At 34.3% G+C, this 16,750-nt stretch overlaps 1 protein-coding gene, 1 long non-coding RNA gene and 1 pseudogene across 2 annotated transcripts in view; 2 read left to right on the forward strand and 1 right to left on the reverse strand.

Annotated features, from left to right (window-relative positions):
* The window catches only part of LOC138128565 (uncharacterized), a 275,295-nt gene that overhangs the window by 126,785 nt on the left and 131,760 nt on the right, over positions 1-16,750 (reverse strand). The window lies entirely within an intron of this gene.
* Positions 1-16,750, forward strand: part of LOC138128140 (armadillo segment polarity protein-like) — a 32,934-nt pseudogene that overhangs the window by 2,219 nt on the left and 13,965 nt on the right.
* LOC138128145 (laminin subunit gamma-1-like) lies at positions 10,375-11,421 on the forward strand. Its single transcript, XM_069044327.1, has 2 exons — positions 10,375-11,167; positions 11,225-11,421. The coding sequence occupies exons 1-2, from the start codon at positions 10,888-10,890 to the stop codon at positions 11,419-11,421; spliced, it is 477 nt and encodes a 158-aa protein (XP_068900428.1). The 5' UTR covers positions 10,375-10,887.

Genomic DNA, 16,750 nt, shown 5'->3' on the forward strand with positions numbered 1-16,750 from the left:
AGTTGCGGTTGAAGAAAAGGAAAAATGTTGGAAGAGAATTACAGAATAATTCAATTTTGAATCACCTAATGGTATTTTACCATTAGGGGATTCAAAACTGAATTCTTCTCAAGACTCAAGAAACTCTTCGAAGACTTTTCCTTAACGTAGTCTAAACTACAAGAAAAATTGCGGCTGTCGAAAGACGAGAACATTATAAAACTGGAGGAGGAACTAAATAAATTTAAACATGTTTGTTTCATTAATCGAAATCTATAGAATGTAAATTCATCCATATCGTGAAAATGAGCAGATCTAACACAGCACAAACGAGTAAATCCGATATAGATAATTTCTAATGTATCGAAATCATCTTCAAATATATCAACGTCATCAAATAATAAATTCATTGTGGATAAATTAGATTTACGTAATTTATTATACTGTCATATACGTCAACTTATATTTTAATACTAATTTAAATAACCAAATTTGGCTATTTAAATTTAATAATAATTAAATTGTTTTTAAGGTGCCGTGTAACGTAAAATGAAATTTTAAACAATGTTAAAAATTAATAACCTTTTAAGTAATATTAAATAGTGTGGTGCAACTGGGCATCAGTATACTACAGTATTATAATTACACAAAATATTTGGTTTGAAATATTTTTTGCAAAATATACGAGTACTAACAATAAGGTTTGACGTTTATTGAGTAAAAATTTCGATAAATTTGACTGTATCTCAGTCCCTGTTACATTTACAAGAAAAGTATAAATAGAAAAAAGTTGCCAAATTTTATCCTTTACAACTTTTATTTGAACATTTTTCTCATACAGGGTGTGGCAAAATTAGTGTATTCCGAGTGGGGGGCTGTTGACCAAGTAAAAATGTTTAAAAAAAATGCTGTCACTTTGAAAAAAATATCAAAGTTGCCAATATATGTTCAAAAGTACCTGATTAATATTCTAGCCATGTTGTTCTTCCTTTTTGAACAAAAATTGGAAAATTCAAACTTTTATTTTTTCGAGATAAAGCTGTTTTTTCAAGAAATGTCTTTTCGTTTTTATTTTAATATTTTACATAATCATCCTCACCATATTTTCAAATGAATGTCAACCATTTATATTTTTTATTTGAAGAAAACATGATGAAAAGTTTGATCCTTCAGACCCATATATCTTTGTAAAGACCCCCCTGAATTTTTTATTTTATTTTTTCGAGATTTCTGGGATTTTTCCTTACAACACCCCAGACTGGGAATACGCTAATTTTGCGACACCCTGTATAATGAACGGTTATCGAGTTATTCTGAGACATGTTTCTTGCACTTTTCATTCAAGAGGGCGGCTCGCGCTCACCACCCCCAAGGTCAAAAACTTGTATTTTTTATCAGGGGCCTTACTCAAACAACATATTGTAAAATCATTACTACCCCCCCACCTTTTGAAAGGCAACGGCCATTTTTATCCCCCACTGACTGGACTACACCTTCTCTCATCTCTTTTTAATATAGTAATAATTAAAATGTTTTATTACTAGTACTACAACTAATTCGATTCTATCTTTCGACAGAAGGCACGTGTGGCTAGCGGGGGTAGTCAACAAACGTCTAACTATTCTGAGATTTTGGGCTAAAGTGCGTCTATCGATATTTTAAAACGACCTTTTGCTTTCTTCAGTGGTTTATTGCCCGCTAACAAAGATTGTCGTAAAAGTGGTGAGTAACCGATCCTCAATAATCCGCAGGTACCATCGAGAGTTTTTGTTACAGGTTAGGTAAATAATCCCCTAGTAATGAGACCATCATAAACGACCCAAAATGTTAACTAGTGTTTAAAAAGTCGTTTCAAAATATCGATAGACGCACTTTATGACCATATACCAATAGACATGCAAGGTCTAGAGATCGGTTTCCAGCGTGTTAAACAACTTGTGAAAATGAATGTTCTTATCATTTATGGCTGAAAATGTCCAAAATTAAGACAGAAGTTAAAAGTGTGCTCAACAAAATTGAAGTAAAGAGTAAACTTAACTGTTTTTTAAGCCAGAGGACGGGTTAATCGTGGCCGAAGAGCTATCGCGATTGGTTGAACTAATCCATTTAAAATCTAACAGAGTCACAGTGGTTTGCGATCCTTCGGATTACGACAAAGTCATCACTGAAATGAACAGTACGGCCCACAAAGACACGACTTTGGAGACCAGGTACGATATCCAGTCTACTTGATGGTGGCCAACAGTTGGAACCTGATAATAATCATCGTGAAGCCGGCCAATCAGAGAACGGTTGCTTCAGTGCGCCGAGGCAGATTCAGTGGAAACTCTCAGCTTTCCAGTGGTTCTCAACAGTTACACACCACGGCCGGTAAGATTATAGAAACATTCCGCTTTTATTCTAAATGTATTTGCGATTGGAGAGTAAATAATAATAATACTTTTAGCAATAAACAAAAACGTTCTGGTGATCCTAGATTTGAACAGGATGGCCCTGCATCCCAAATTACTCGACAATGTCCCAAGCGATCTTGAAAATTTCTTCGTGTGTTTTGTAAATGTCGCATTACAAGCTTGAGGTATTCTTGCCCTTAATTCCTCCACAGTTTCTGGTTGACCTCTTATGCGTTTTTTTACTGTTTCCATAGGGAAACACATAATTGCATGGTAAAAATTATACCCTCTGTTAACTTATGATCCACTGCAGATTTGGTGCTAATTTTTATTTTTGTAATAGATCATTAATAAGACTACGTAATGCATATTGTTTCAACGACGACAAACAGTTTTATTTTACTAATTTTACTCTTCAAAGTTGAAATGAATGAACGTAAATAATTTGACAAAAAACGTGGTATGCGATATGGGAACAAAAATTAGGTTTTATACATATTTTAATTTATTATTTATTTTAATCATTGCTTCGAGGAGATCTCGCTATTTATTTTTTAAATAAAAGTGACAAAAGTCAAAAGTGGAGATGGTCAGGTGCTGGTTGAGCTAAGGTATTAGATCAACACACTACGTAAATTTTAGAGGTACCGCCATTCCATTCCTCGCGAGAGTGGATTGTAAGATAAAGATATCAAATGCGAATTTCACAAGTGAAATAAGGAAGACAATAGTTTTGTGGATTTTTTTAATGAAATAATGGCATTACTACAATGTCAAAAATATGTTAGGTTATGTAGCCCAATATTAATCCAAATTTTTTAACTGAAATGTTTTACTGGTTGCAGATATCTTTTTAATTAAAATTTACAAAAACACCACTAATAAAACCCAAACAAGTTACCAAATTTTTAATCGTTTAAAAATACAATATCAAAATATATTTTGAACTGCTCTTCTCATTCCCGTACTTTTATGTAGATACTTACACAGCAGATTTGTAGTTCACGCTTGGAGCATGAAGTCACAGACAGTCTCAAATTTTTTAGCCACTGTTCCCTCCGTACTCTGTTTTTGACTCCTAATATTAAATTCCTTGTTTAAATCCATTTTTTCTAGAACTTGAACAGCCGCTAACACAACACTTGTTACTGACCATGTTAAAGTATTAAAATAAACGTAAGTAACTGAACCAAGTTAAAAGATGTAACGAGAACAAAGAAATAAATGACAATACTTAAACACAAACGAAAACTGTAACGAAATAATAAGTTAGATGAATCTTGAACGAGGATTATTAAAAATGCAGCACTAGTTTTTGTCAAATTACGTCAAATCATTTTTAGATTGTGTTTTTTTTTATCCCCAGTTTGAGTAGATTGTGCGACAAGGACAGACATAAAAATCACTGATGGCGGTACCTCTATACGTAGTACCTTAGGTTGAGCCGACAGGGACGCTATTCTGGCGGCCGCTCGGCGTACTATTGCGATCAAAAAATTTTGGACACTAATGTCATCGTGCTGTCATATATTCTAAAACGACCCTTATGTATTAATAACCTCTATTTTGATTGTGTCAATTTTGAAATGGAATAGAACGATGTTTTAATTAATAAAAAATATAAAACAAATACCCAAATGTACTCGCATATTAAAAAAATTATATTTTAAACCGGTGTCAAATTGACAACAATTTCATCTTTTATGTGACAGTTTCAATAAAGCATGATTTAGAGTACCTAATTTTTTTAATGTGACAGAAGTTTGATGTCCAAAATTTTATGATCGTAATAGTACTATTATAATTCCGCCGCGCTAGAAAATATTTTTTTCACAACTTTTTCGACAGTTTAGGATATTGAATTCTAATCGATAGTTTAAAAAATCTTCCAACTTTGTTCCAAAAATGGTTTGAATATTTTCATCAGAACAAAAGTTAACAGGGGATATAAATTTTACCATTCAATTCCCTATGGCAACAATTAAAAAAAATGCACTGTATACGTATTTTTCGATTCTCGTTGTACCGCATTTTTAAGTTGTAAAAATTAAATTTTTACTATAGTTTCAATATAAAATATTCCCTTTGGAATGAAAATCGAGAAAAACTGATTTTTTTCCATAAATAGCAAAATTATTGTTTTAACAACAGAAATATTTATATTCCCCCTCCAAAATGTTTCTGATTTCAAATAATACAGGGTGTCCCAGAACTGGCTCCCCAGAGAAAAGAGGCATGTGCCGACAACAAAAGAGACTCCAAATTGAGTAAAATAAATTTTCTGCTAGCTCAAATTACCGAGTTATAAAGTTTTTAATTTCACCAATCCCGGAAGCTCGTCCTCAGGTGTTACTAAAAAACCCGATCGGTTGCTAAACAACAACGAAAAATCTCTGATATCGCACAAATCAATAAAATGTTTGGGCAACTGGAATTTTGACGTTTTCTGATATAAAAATTCGTTGACGTTTATCTGTCATCAACATCAAGACTTGACAATCGCAAAATTCGAAATAAAACAATAAAAATGGCGATTCTAAAAAGAATCATTTATATAGGTAAAGGTAAATAGGTAAAGTTAAATGTTAAAGCAGATGTTAGAAATGACCACCATTCATTTGTATGCACAATTGTGTTCTACGTAACAAACTTCTTGTAGTAGCGTTACGTTATCATTTCTTCAGTAACTGAAACAAAGCCTCCTGAATTCGAACTCTCAGATCAGCCTCTGAATTTATGGGCCGCCGATAAATGATTCAGATCTGGAGACCTGGCAGGCCAATGATGCGGTCCTCCTCGACCGATCCAGTGCTGTGGATATTGGTTATCCAAAATTTCTCGAACGTTTCTGCTAAAATGTTGGAACCAGTCATTTATGCGATAAGCAAGAGGTACAATTTCAAGTAAATCAGGTAGCTCCGTGCCAATGAACTGAGCATATCTTGCCCCCGTTAATCTTGCGGGGAATTCAAACGGTCCAATCTAGAGCCGGGGATTCGGAATTTTAACAAATGGAAGGATCCACCACGCTTATACTTGCCAAACGATCGCCCAATAGCCCCGTCCACAAATTAACAGAAAACCTATGTTGAAAACCTCTGGGAAATAATTCTCTTGGATTTTTCTCTGCCCAGATATGAAGGTTGTGATAATTGGAACAACCTTACCGGCAAAATAGCAACTCATCAGAAAACAGTATCCATGACAAGAAGTGTGGAGCATCGTTTTGGTTTCTTAACCATAGATAAAACTCTCGCCTAATTGGATAATCCTCTGGCAGAAGATGTTGTACTCCTGTATAGTGGTACGGATGCCTCCTATTATTATCAGCTGGAACTCTCTGCACCGAACTCTTGGATAAACCCATTTCACGAGAAACTGTTCGAATACTCCGGGTGCCGTCTTCCTCAAAGGCATTCAACACGGCTTCCTCGTGTTCGACAGTCCTTACATTTCTTGGAGCACCCCCAACTTCTTCTTTGAACTGGCTGCATCTGACCCGTTTCTCGACCCCGAACGATTAATTTCAGGATTGTTTCATGATCCGGATGACTTTGTACTTGTGGAAATTGTTCACGGTACAACCTTAGTACTTCATGTGCATTGTTCCCACATCGCGCAAAAGTAAGAATCATATCTACGTACTCAGAGGAAGAATACATGTTAAATGATACACTTGAATTAAATATCGCAGCGAAATTGTATAACAAATGTCAAACTGACGTAAACAATCATTCTAATAAATGTAGTGGACCAAATCCAATGGACAGAATTATAGAGGTTTACGGATAAAAAGGAAACCTAAGCAACGCAAAATTGCGATTATTCCACCTTAATGATGCTGAACTCTAATTGGTCAACTTCAGAATGTCTTTTCTCGGTTATCATTTGAGATAGGACTTTTTTTCTTCAAAATATACGTTAATATATTCGCCCTAAGGCTCCCTTTTTTCTCTGGGGAGCCAGTTCTGGGACACCCTGTATATCAAAACAAATATTCAAAAAAAAATCAGCAAAATCGGACCTGTTCTTGAGGATTAAGAAGTAAAATCCTTCATTGACTCGACTATGTGGGAATTTATCACAAAATCTTGAAAGTGAAAAGTTTATTAAGTGTTTTTAGCCTTATGTATTAGATACTTCAACTTTTCAAATAACATTCTTCCATTTTTTTTATTAATTTGTTCGAAGTATAAACCAATTTCACAACAATCAAAAATTTAGCTATATATGTATTATACATTCAGAGGACTTGCTTTTATTAGATATGTTTCTTGAAATTTCGATTTCGTTTAAGTGAGCAAGTTCTTGTAAAATCCTGATCCATGCACAATAAATACTTTCTGGCAACTCCAGCATTGTTGAAGAATTGTCTGTGCTTTTACTGTGTATACTGGGGCCACAAGACCCAATTGCATTGAATACCTGAGCAGTTTGAGACAAGATTTCGCGTTTTGTTAATTGTCCAGGAACGTCATATTGCTTTACCTGATACCGTAACGAATCATGACTAGAATTTCACAAAAGCCCTAACGTTTTATTGTAAGGATCCTTATCGAAACTAACGTTGAGATTAGGTTTATGACTTTTTGGAATTAATGGAGGATGATTTGCGGCCCATTTGCGTAACAAGATTCCACCATTGGTAAAAGTTTCAATTATTTGATATTGTAAAATGATTAGTGTTTTTTTTTTTTTTCGTTTGAGATTTGGAGGATTAGTTATAAATGGCAAGTAGTTTGCACAAAATATTGCTGGCACATAACCCGTTCGTTTGAAAAACAACTTTGCTCAGATGGGTTATTGCATTGTTCTACCCCAAAGAATTTTTGTACCTGGTTTTCTAAATTGTCGTTTACTGATGCTAAAGATAGGGAGCAAATACTTGAGCCATTGTTATTATTTATACATATTTAGTTATCCGCTTGCAATGAAACCAAATTGGGTATTTTGAGATATTAATTTCACGGATTGATTTCTCTAGGGTCTTGACTAAAAGGGTCCAAAAAAGGCCATCCCCTATGACTAAGTCTATTGGTGCAGATTCCGAGAACTTGGGATCGACTGTATAGCAGTAATTCTCTTGGAATATTTATTGAGGACATATTTATGGTTGCTAAGAGAAGATTTTCAGTTATCTTATCTAGTAATAGGTAATAAAACTTGCCTGCTTTGACACTGTCTTTTCCGAAACTCAGTGAATCTAAAACCACAGAATAGAGAACAATAATTGTTCTCTATTCTGTGCTAAAACTGTGTTCAATATACATATAGGGGTCCAGCATGAAACATTGTCTGTTTTTAGGTACATTAAATAATAATAATGTCTTAGACTTAGATATGTGGAAGGAAGCTCTCCAACAAATTACCCCAGAAATGTGGAAAAATTCAGTGCGGCACACTCGGCACACTGAACAGAAAAGTAAAGAATGTTGGCATCGAGAACAACATTTAGAAGACCAAGTGGAAGCTTTAATATTTGTTGCCAATACGAGTGAATCATTAAACGAATTTGATTTAGAAGACAATAATTTTTTTATATAGACATATAATACATTCATTTTTGTTTTAGACCAGAGTAGGCTATTTTAATTTTTTTAAATGTTGGTATCGGGGCTATGTCAAAATAACAAAATCAAAATTGTTCGAACTGCCAGTGTCAAATTTGACATTATTATTAAGTATTAAGGTAAATTAGTTTTAAATTTGTGCAATATTTACATTTATCACTAAATACACATATTACTGAGTCCTCGAAACTATGTAGTTAATTGGAAAATGATAATGCTTGGCTACATGGTCATGAATTTTGACAAGAAAGTGTAACCTCAAATATTATACATGATGTATATTGTCATTCAGCCACAGTCTTACCATACAACTCGCCAAATTTCCATAGCCTACTCTGGTCTAAAACAAATGTGAATGCACTGTACATACTTATATTTATATTTTATTTATTTGTTTACTTTAAAGTATTCATATACCTACATAATGGATAATTTATGATCAACTTTTAAATCGGGCAGGCCTCTTTTCCGCAGCAACCATTGCTTATAATCCCCCTATAATCGCAGGTTCAATTTTGGTGTACTGCTTTTCCGCACTAGGAGTTCGAGGAATTGCAAATTGTTCTTAAGGGGTGCATTATAGACACTTACAATAGATGTTTTTCTCCATTTGCGAGTGCCTATAATACAACTTAAATAAAATATTAAAGGAAGGTACAAAAAACAAAATACAAGTTTTAGTTACATTTATATTTTATTAAAATTACAAACCATATTTACAATTTTTTAAATTTTTGTATAAATGTGAAACACATTTAACAAAATGAAATCTACAGGGTGTTTTCGAAGTTGAGGCGTTCCTTTTAACATGTGATAGTATGCGTTGTTCTAAAGAATTTTAGCCAAAATCACCTTAGTAAAATGTATACGGCAATGAAGATACAATAAGTTAATTTTTTTGAAATTTTTGAAACCGGTCCTGCTCAAATTTGCGCTGATTTGTTAGAAACTGGAATTGACAAAAAAAAAAATCAAATGAGCATGGACGTTAATCAAAACTACTGTCAAAGTTGTCATCTAATTAGTCGAAATGGCTTTATTATTAGGAAAATAATGAGCTCACAGATATGTTGCAAATGCATGGGCAATGTTATCACTAGACTTAGGCGTAAAATAGTAAGAGCGACAAGAATACCTTCCACCATCAAGATCCAGTGCAGCGCGCTCGATCCACGGTTCACGCTCGCAGCGAAAAAGATAGTCGTGCGGCGCTGGAGCGGACTGGTGGGGAGCGCCTAACACTAGTTATCACGTTATCAGAATGCATCTGCCGCGTCCAGAGAGTATTGCAAAGCGGTTTCCGGAAAGACACCATTCTGGGCCAGCTTAGTTATTAATCTAGTACAGGGGAGAAATGGACAGGACCGGACTTAAAATTTTAGAAAACAATAAAAATATACAATCAATTATCTCCGTTAATACAAACATTTTACTAAGAAGATTTAGGCTAAAATTCTTTAGAATAATGTGTAGTACCTCGTGTTACAAGGAACGCGTCAACTTCGAGAACAGCCTGTATTAATGATGCCTGAATTGTAATTTATTATTTGGGTTTGTAATAATTTTTGTTTACTACGCACTATTTTATTTTTTAAATGGACTGGTTCATTTAAACTTTGTATTTTAATTTCCTATTTCTTTTCTTTTTATGACTGATTATTACCGCCAATAAACGTCATCGGAATTTAAAATTTTATATTTTTGTTTTCTTGGTATTTGCAATAATCTCTGACTTGGTGCGGAAAAGAAGTATCCAAAAACACGGCCAGGTAGTCTAGTGCGGAAAAGACGAACCCCGTTTAAATCTCCCATTTAAAATGTACCTGGAAAGGTGATGGCCGGATTGCGGCAGTGATAACATTCGGGTAAAAAGGGGCAGGGCCGGATTGCGGCGATGGACTTATAAATCTTGCGTTTAAAATGCACCTGAAAAAGTGATAAAACTTTTCGACTTGCGTTTACATAGATTTTGACATTGCAGCTCTTCAATGTGCAACACCAGAGTTCACATCTTGTTTGGTAGTACTTTTTTCAGAGTATGTATTTAAAAGACTCTAAAAGAATGAACTCTTCACCACGTTTACTAAATATCACTTCCATCTTCACTTCTCCACTTGTGTGGTTAACTAATATCTTTTTTTTTTCACCTCATAGTAGGCGTTGAAGAGTCGATTGTGAACGCACTCTACAGGTTACGGATCACGGATTAGCTATTTAAATCTTACGTTTTACACGAGTGGTGCGTCCACAATCGACTCTTCGACGCCTACTGTGAGGTGAAATTTAAAAAACACCCGGTATAAGACTAACCATAGTTTTGAAAAGCTGGATAATTATAACAGGGCTTTTATGCTAAGTAATAGACGTTTTAGGATTAAATAAAAAGATGCCTAGTAATTTCGCCGACCGGCCGCAATCCGGGTCCGGCCTCTCTCTGCGATTGACGAAAATATTTATTTGGGCAATGAGAAAGCTGCAGCCGCTGAGCAAAGCATCGTTAACACGGATCAAGTTCTGGAGGAGACGGATGACAAGTTAAATGATGCTTTCAACAATTTGGACACTCAGGTGAGAGGGGCGTTGAAGAGTGTGCAGGAGAGGGCGAACAACGCGGAAACGCAGTCGGAGAACATGAGAAAAACTGCACACGAGGCTCGAGAAATCGTTGATAAGCTGGAGCGAGGCGCCGATGCTCTGACTCGGAAGGCCGACGACGCGAAAAACAGATCGATCGAAGCCTATGAGATAGCCAAGAAAGCCATCACCAAGCAGAACAATATAACGAAGAAGAACGACTGCTGCGAGTCGAGCTCAATAATGTAGAGAGCAAACTGAATTTTACCAAAGAACGGACCAAGGAGGTAAGCGATCGGGCTGAAGAGGCGAAGAAGAACGTTTTGGTTCTGCTGAACGAGGCGAACAATCTCGTGATACCAGAAGTTGACATGCCGAAATTGAAAGAGAAGGCTGCGGAGTTGAAACTCGGAGCCCAACAGCTGAGAAACGAAACTGAACGGATCGTAAAGGAGAGTCGCGACTTGGTGGCCAAGATACAAGAACAATTCTACGTCGGAAGGGATCTCCTCGAGAACAGCGAGGCCCAGCAAGAGGACATCAACGACGTCCTGCTCGAAATCCACTTGTACAAGAGCCAAGCAGAAAAGGCGGTCGAAATGGGCAACAACATTTTGAACACAACCAAAGAGACGTACAACGTGCTGACAAGTAAGTTGTTCCATCGTTGAGAAGTACCACAGTACTAGGAATACATTTTTGATGCAGATTTCGACAAGCAAGTGGAAGACAGCAAATCAGCCTCCGAGAAAGCTCTCCAAGAGATCGGCGAGATCGAAGACATCATCCTCGAAGCTTTCGACAACACGACAAAAGCAAGAGGTACTCTCGGAGAGGCCAAACGCAACGCCGATGAGGCCCTGCAGAAAGCCTTGCAAGCGGAAGAACTCGCTTCTTATAGGTAAATTTCGGCTACTTCTCGAGTCAGTTATTTCGGGCAACATTCCATTCAAATATGTAACATACTCGTATTTCTAAAGTGTGTATCATTTTACCGTACCAGTATTTAGAATCATCTTCTTCAATAACACAATACATATTTTAAGTCACATTGTGTAGGTACAATAAAATAACATTTTTGGAGATTGCTCATAAGCAGTTGACCTTGAACATACAGTGAGCGGCAAAAGTATGGAATAAATTTCTTAATTAAACAAATTTTTTTTCAAAAAAATCTTTGGACAGGTCAATTTTAGTTTATAAAAGTACATATTTTAATACAAAATAATTTGTCATTTGTTTTCGAGTTATGACGTCATCGATACTTTTTTTAAATGGAAACCCCCTATTTTTTTCTTCATTCTGATAGCCCTTTTAATCGTCTAAACGTCAGTATAAAAATTTTGTTACCTTACATAAGGAAATTTTTGAGAAAAAAAATAATAAAGTTGGAAAAAATAAATTTTATAACGAACAAAAACAAGTCAAAAACTGTGTTAGTCAGTACTTAAAATTATGGAATTAAATGTTTGAATTGCCATCCCCCAGCTTGTTGACAATAAGCAAGTTTATGAAGAAATTCCCCCTGTTTTAGTTTTATCCCAGCACCCAATCAATATTAAAATTTCTATACGTTGTCTTTTTGTTAAACGAGTCATTTTCAAAAACGTTTTGTAAAACAAATAACACATACGAATGAAATTGACAGTAACATTTGACTGTTTGATTTACCTACTTGATTTTTTGACTTGTTCTTCTTCGATATAAAATTAATTTTTTCCAACTTTATTTTTTTTTTTTCTCAAAAATTTCCTCATGTAAGATAACAAAATTTTTATACTACCATTTAGACAATTAAAGGGGCTATCAGAATCAAGAAAAAAATAGGGGGTTTCCATTTAAAAAAAGTATCGATGACGTCATCATCCGAAAACAAATGACTGCTTGGAATTTTCTTTGGTACTAAAACATGTATTTTTATAATCTAAAATCGACCTGTCCAAAGAATTTTTTGAAAAAAATTTTGTTTAATTTTTAAGAAATTTATTCCATACTTTTGCCGCTCACTGTATATACTGGATGTCCCAAAATTCGCGGAACAACGTAGTAGTACGTTGTTAAGTAGTCATTAAGAGATCGGGTAAAAATGTTTAAAAAAATCAATCTTCTTTTTTGTAGAAGATATGGACCTATTCGTTACACTAAATGTGGCAACATTTAAAAACATTCTATGCATCCCAATAGTCTGCAAATATTTCATTTTTGTTGTATCCTTGGAAATGAGAGGGAAAAATCAAAGCCGTGTTGCCGTACACTATTTGAGGTAAAACGAACATAAAATTACTACTTGGAAATGCTAGAATAATGAAGAAAATAATTGCAAACCTGATCACAATCGTTCAAAATTATTAGGTCACTGGCTAGTAAAAGACAAATAGTCAAAATCTTTTTTAATATTTAAAATAAATGAGATCAAAGCTGCACCTTTTGGGCCCCCATATCTTCAAATCTAAGAGGTATAGAATTTTTTAATTATTTTTCTCGTTATTTTCTAACATGAATTGACATTACCTCATTGAGTTGTTCCGCGAATTTTGGGGCACCCAGTATAATACATACATACATACCGGGTGTAGAATTGGTTTACGAGACATAGGATTTTACATGTAAAAATAAAGTGTTTCAATTATTGGCTCCCCTAACAATTTTATGGCAAAATAGTTAAAATGAAAGTTAGAGAGAATTAAAATTACTCTCTAATTTCAATCTTAGTTTTATTCTAACATCTTGTGGTACTGAAAAAAGGCAGGAAAAGAGTTAACACAAAAATACTAAAAAGTACCACTAGGCATGAAATTTTATTTCTTTCTTTAAATGGTATTATGCAGGATCTTCTTTAAGAAACTTCCAAGCAACATTTGCTTCAGGTTTCCCAGACCGACCAATTTCAGCCATAGAAACAATTCGAAGAATTGGAGAGAAGTTTGAACATTTAATGGGAAGATACCTTTTCATTCGTCCTGTAGTCCTGTACGAGTTTATTTGAAGGGCAGATCAAAAGAAAATTAAATAATAGTGAAACCACCCGACAAATAATTTTAGAAGTAAAATTTCATTGCTAGTACTGCTTTTTAGTATTTTTGTCGTAACAACTTTCTTACTTTTCTTTCAGTACCACAAGACGTTAGAAAAAAACAAAGAGTGGAATTAGACAGTACTTTTAATTCTCTCTAACTTTCATCTTAACCATTTTGCCATAAAATTATTAGGGGAGCCAATAATTGGATCTCCTTATTTTTACATGTAAAATCCTATGTCTTGTAAACCAATTCTACACCCGGTATAAGTGTCATTTTCTTTTAATAATATTTTATCATCATCCCTGGGATTCATTTCTAAATATTTAATTTTTTTTCTATTGCCGTTTTGATGTCGGTGTTTCGAGCAGCAAATGGACATTTGATTTCAACAATTGAGTCCAAAAATGTTTTCTCAATGTCTACAAATAAACCGCACGAACATAGACCCGTTATTTCTTCCAATTTTTGTTTTGCTTTTTCTTCGTTGTCAATACCCCATTGCAGTGATTCAGGTAATTTTTTAAATTTTGATTTTTCGAGGCGACAAAATATTTTTTTTCTGTTGGTCATATGTTAAGTCATCTTTTTAATATCTAAATCCTACACTAAAAACAGCAATTTAAAACACGTTTCCCAGAACAACGTGTTTTAAAAAATTTAAAACACGAAAGTATAAACAAGAATGGTTTATTAATCACGTGTAAGTATAACTAGTCAGAATGCTCCAGCAATGCCGAAAATCACAGCAGCCTATAAATTAAGGGAAATAACACCTTCGATTTTTTCGCATGATGTCCCACATTTATCTGTTTGAGGTAAGCAGTTACACTACCAAACTTCTCAATGCACAGGTTTTCTTTCACTTTTAAAGAGGACTTCAGCATCGAATAAAGTGGCCAAAGTGATGCAGGTGACAACGTTTCTTGCTACAAATCAAATTAATTAATTATAAACTATGTAACTGAAAATGGATAATTCCAGACTTACCTTCTCGTCTAAATAAGCGAGTATTACCTCTTCTGTTACAGCGGAGACTGTTATTTTCTCGCCAATAGCAGAAATTTGAATAAACCTTCTCGTAGGCAACTTTAGACTTCACGGGTAACAATTTTTCCCGCAATAAGTTCGCTTTCTTTATAGTATTTTACAGTAGAAGTCCGTTAGGATAGCCTTTACTGCCGAGCCAGAGATCTTGTGAGACGAGCTCGCAGAGCGAGTCGAATAATACTGGCGAGGCTGTAAAGGCCCTAACGGACGTGTATTGTACAATAGTTTTTGTAATATCTCTACGATTCGTTCAAAATTATCTTTTTGAAATACATTTTTTTCAACGCCATCGAAAAAACCGAATGATTAATAAGTGTGCGGAGGACGTCGTCATGTCAACCGCTGTTTGTGAAAAAAAATTGTTTCAATGTTGTTTGTCAGATTTGTTCAACGCTTAACTTTCTGTTGAAAATAAGTGAATGAAATCAATAAAAAATCGCAATCAAGTTATTCCCGATGCCCGGAAGTGAGGTCATCGTTATTGTCTGCAAAATCGCGCTTGTGTTAGTGAAGCATCAACTTCAATCTTGTCTCCATTTGCTGCTGTTTGTCAAATTTTATAACGAACAAAAACAAGTCAAAAACTGTGTTAGTCAGTACTTAAAATTATGGAATTAAATGTTTGAATTGCCATCCCCCAGCTTGTTGACAATAAGCAAGTTTATGAAGAAATTCCCCCTGTTTTAGTTTTATCCCAGCACCCAATCAATATTAAAATTTCTATACGTTGTCTTTTTGTTAAATGAGTCATTTTCAAAAACGTTTTGTAAAACAAATAACACATACGAATGAAATTGACAGTAACATTTGACTGTTTGATTTACCTACTTGATTTTTTGACTTGTTCTTCTTCGATATAAAATTAATTTTTTCCAACTTTATTTTTTTTTTTTCTCAAAAATTTCCTCATGTAAGATAACAAAATTTTTATACTACCATTTAGACAATTAAAGGGGCTATCAGAATCAAGAAAAAAATAGGAGGTTTCCATTTAAAAAAAGTATCGATGACGTCATCACTCGAAAACAAATGACTGCTTGGAATTTTCTTTGGTACTAAAACATGTATTTTTATAATCTAAAATCGACCTGTCCAAAGAATTTTTTGAAAAAAATTTTGTTTAATTTTTAAGAAATTTATTCCATACTTTTGCCGCTCACTGTATATACTGGATGTCCCAAAATTCGCGGAACAACGTAGTAGTACGTTGTTAAGTAGTCATTAAGAGATCGGGTAAAAATGTTTAAAAAAATCAATCTTCTTTTTTGTAGAAGATATGGACCTATTCGTTACACTAAATGTGGCAACATTTAAAAACATTCTATGCATCCCAATAGTCTGCAAATATTTCATTTTTGTTGTATCCTTGGAAATGAGAGGGAAAAATCAAAGCCGTGTTGCCGTACACTATTTGAGGTAAAACGAACATAAAATTACTACTTGGAAATGCTAGAATAATGAAGAAAATAATTGCAAACCTGATCACAATCGTTCAAAATTATTAGGTCACTGGCTAGTAAAAGACAAATAGTCAAAATCTTTTTTAATATTTAAAATAAATGAGATCAAAGCTGCACCTTTTGGGCCCCCATATCTTCAAATCTAAGAGGTATAGAATTTTTTAATTATTTTTCTCGTTATTTTCTAACATGAATTGACATTACCTCATTGAGTTGTTCCGCGAATTTTGGGGCACCCAGTATAATACATACATACATACCGGGTGTAGAATTGGTTTACGAGACATAGGATTTTACATGTAAAAATAAAGTGTTTCAATTATTGGCTCCCCTAACAATTTTATGGCAAAATAGTTAAAATGAAAGTTAGAGAGAATTAAAATTACTCTCTAATTTCAATCTTAGTTTTATTCTAACATCTTGTGGTACTGAAAAAAGGCAGGAAAAGAGTTAACACAAAAATACTAAAAAGTACCACTAGGCATGAAATTTTATTTCTTTCTTTAAATGGTATTATGCAGGATCTTCTTTAAGAAACTTCCAAGCAACATTTGCTTCAGGTTTCCCAGACCGACCAATTTCAGCCATAGAAACAATTCGAAGAATTGGAGAGAAGTTTGAACATTTAATGGGAAGATACCTTTTCATTCGTCCTGTAGTCCTGTACGAGTTTATTTGAAGGGCAGATCAAAAGAAAATTAAATAAT

This window comes from Tenebrio molitor, chromosome 4 (assembly GCF_963966145.1).
Source record: "Tenebrio molitor chromosome 4, icTenMoli1.1, whole genome shotgun sequence".
Taxonomy (NCBI): domain Eukaryota; kingdom Metazoa; phylum Arthropoda; class Insecta; order Coleoptera; family Tenebrionidae; genus Tenebrio; species Tenebrio molitor.

Bases quoted from the DNA above. Each gene is read 5' to 3' on its own strand.
- LOC138128145 (XM_069044327.1), top strand. From the start codon at position 10,888: ATGCCGAAATTGAAAGAGAAGGCTGCGGAGTTGAAACTCGGAGCCCAA. The intron at 11,168-11,224 runs GTAAGTTGTTCC...TTTTTGATGCAG, and splicing joins GACGTACAACGTGCTGACAA to ATTTCGACAAGCAAGTGGAA.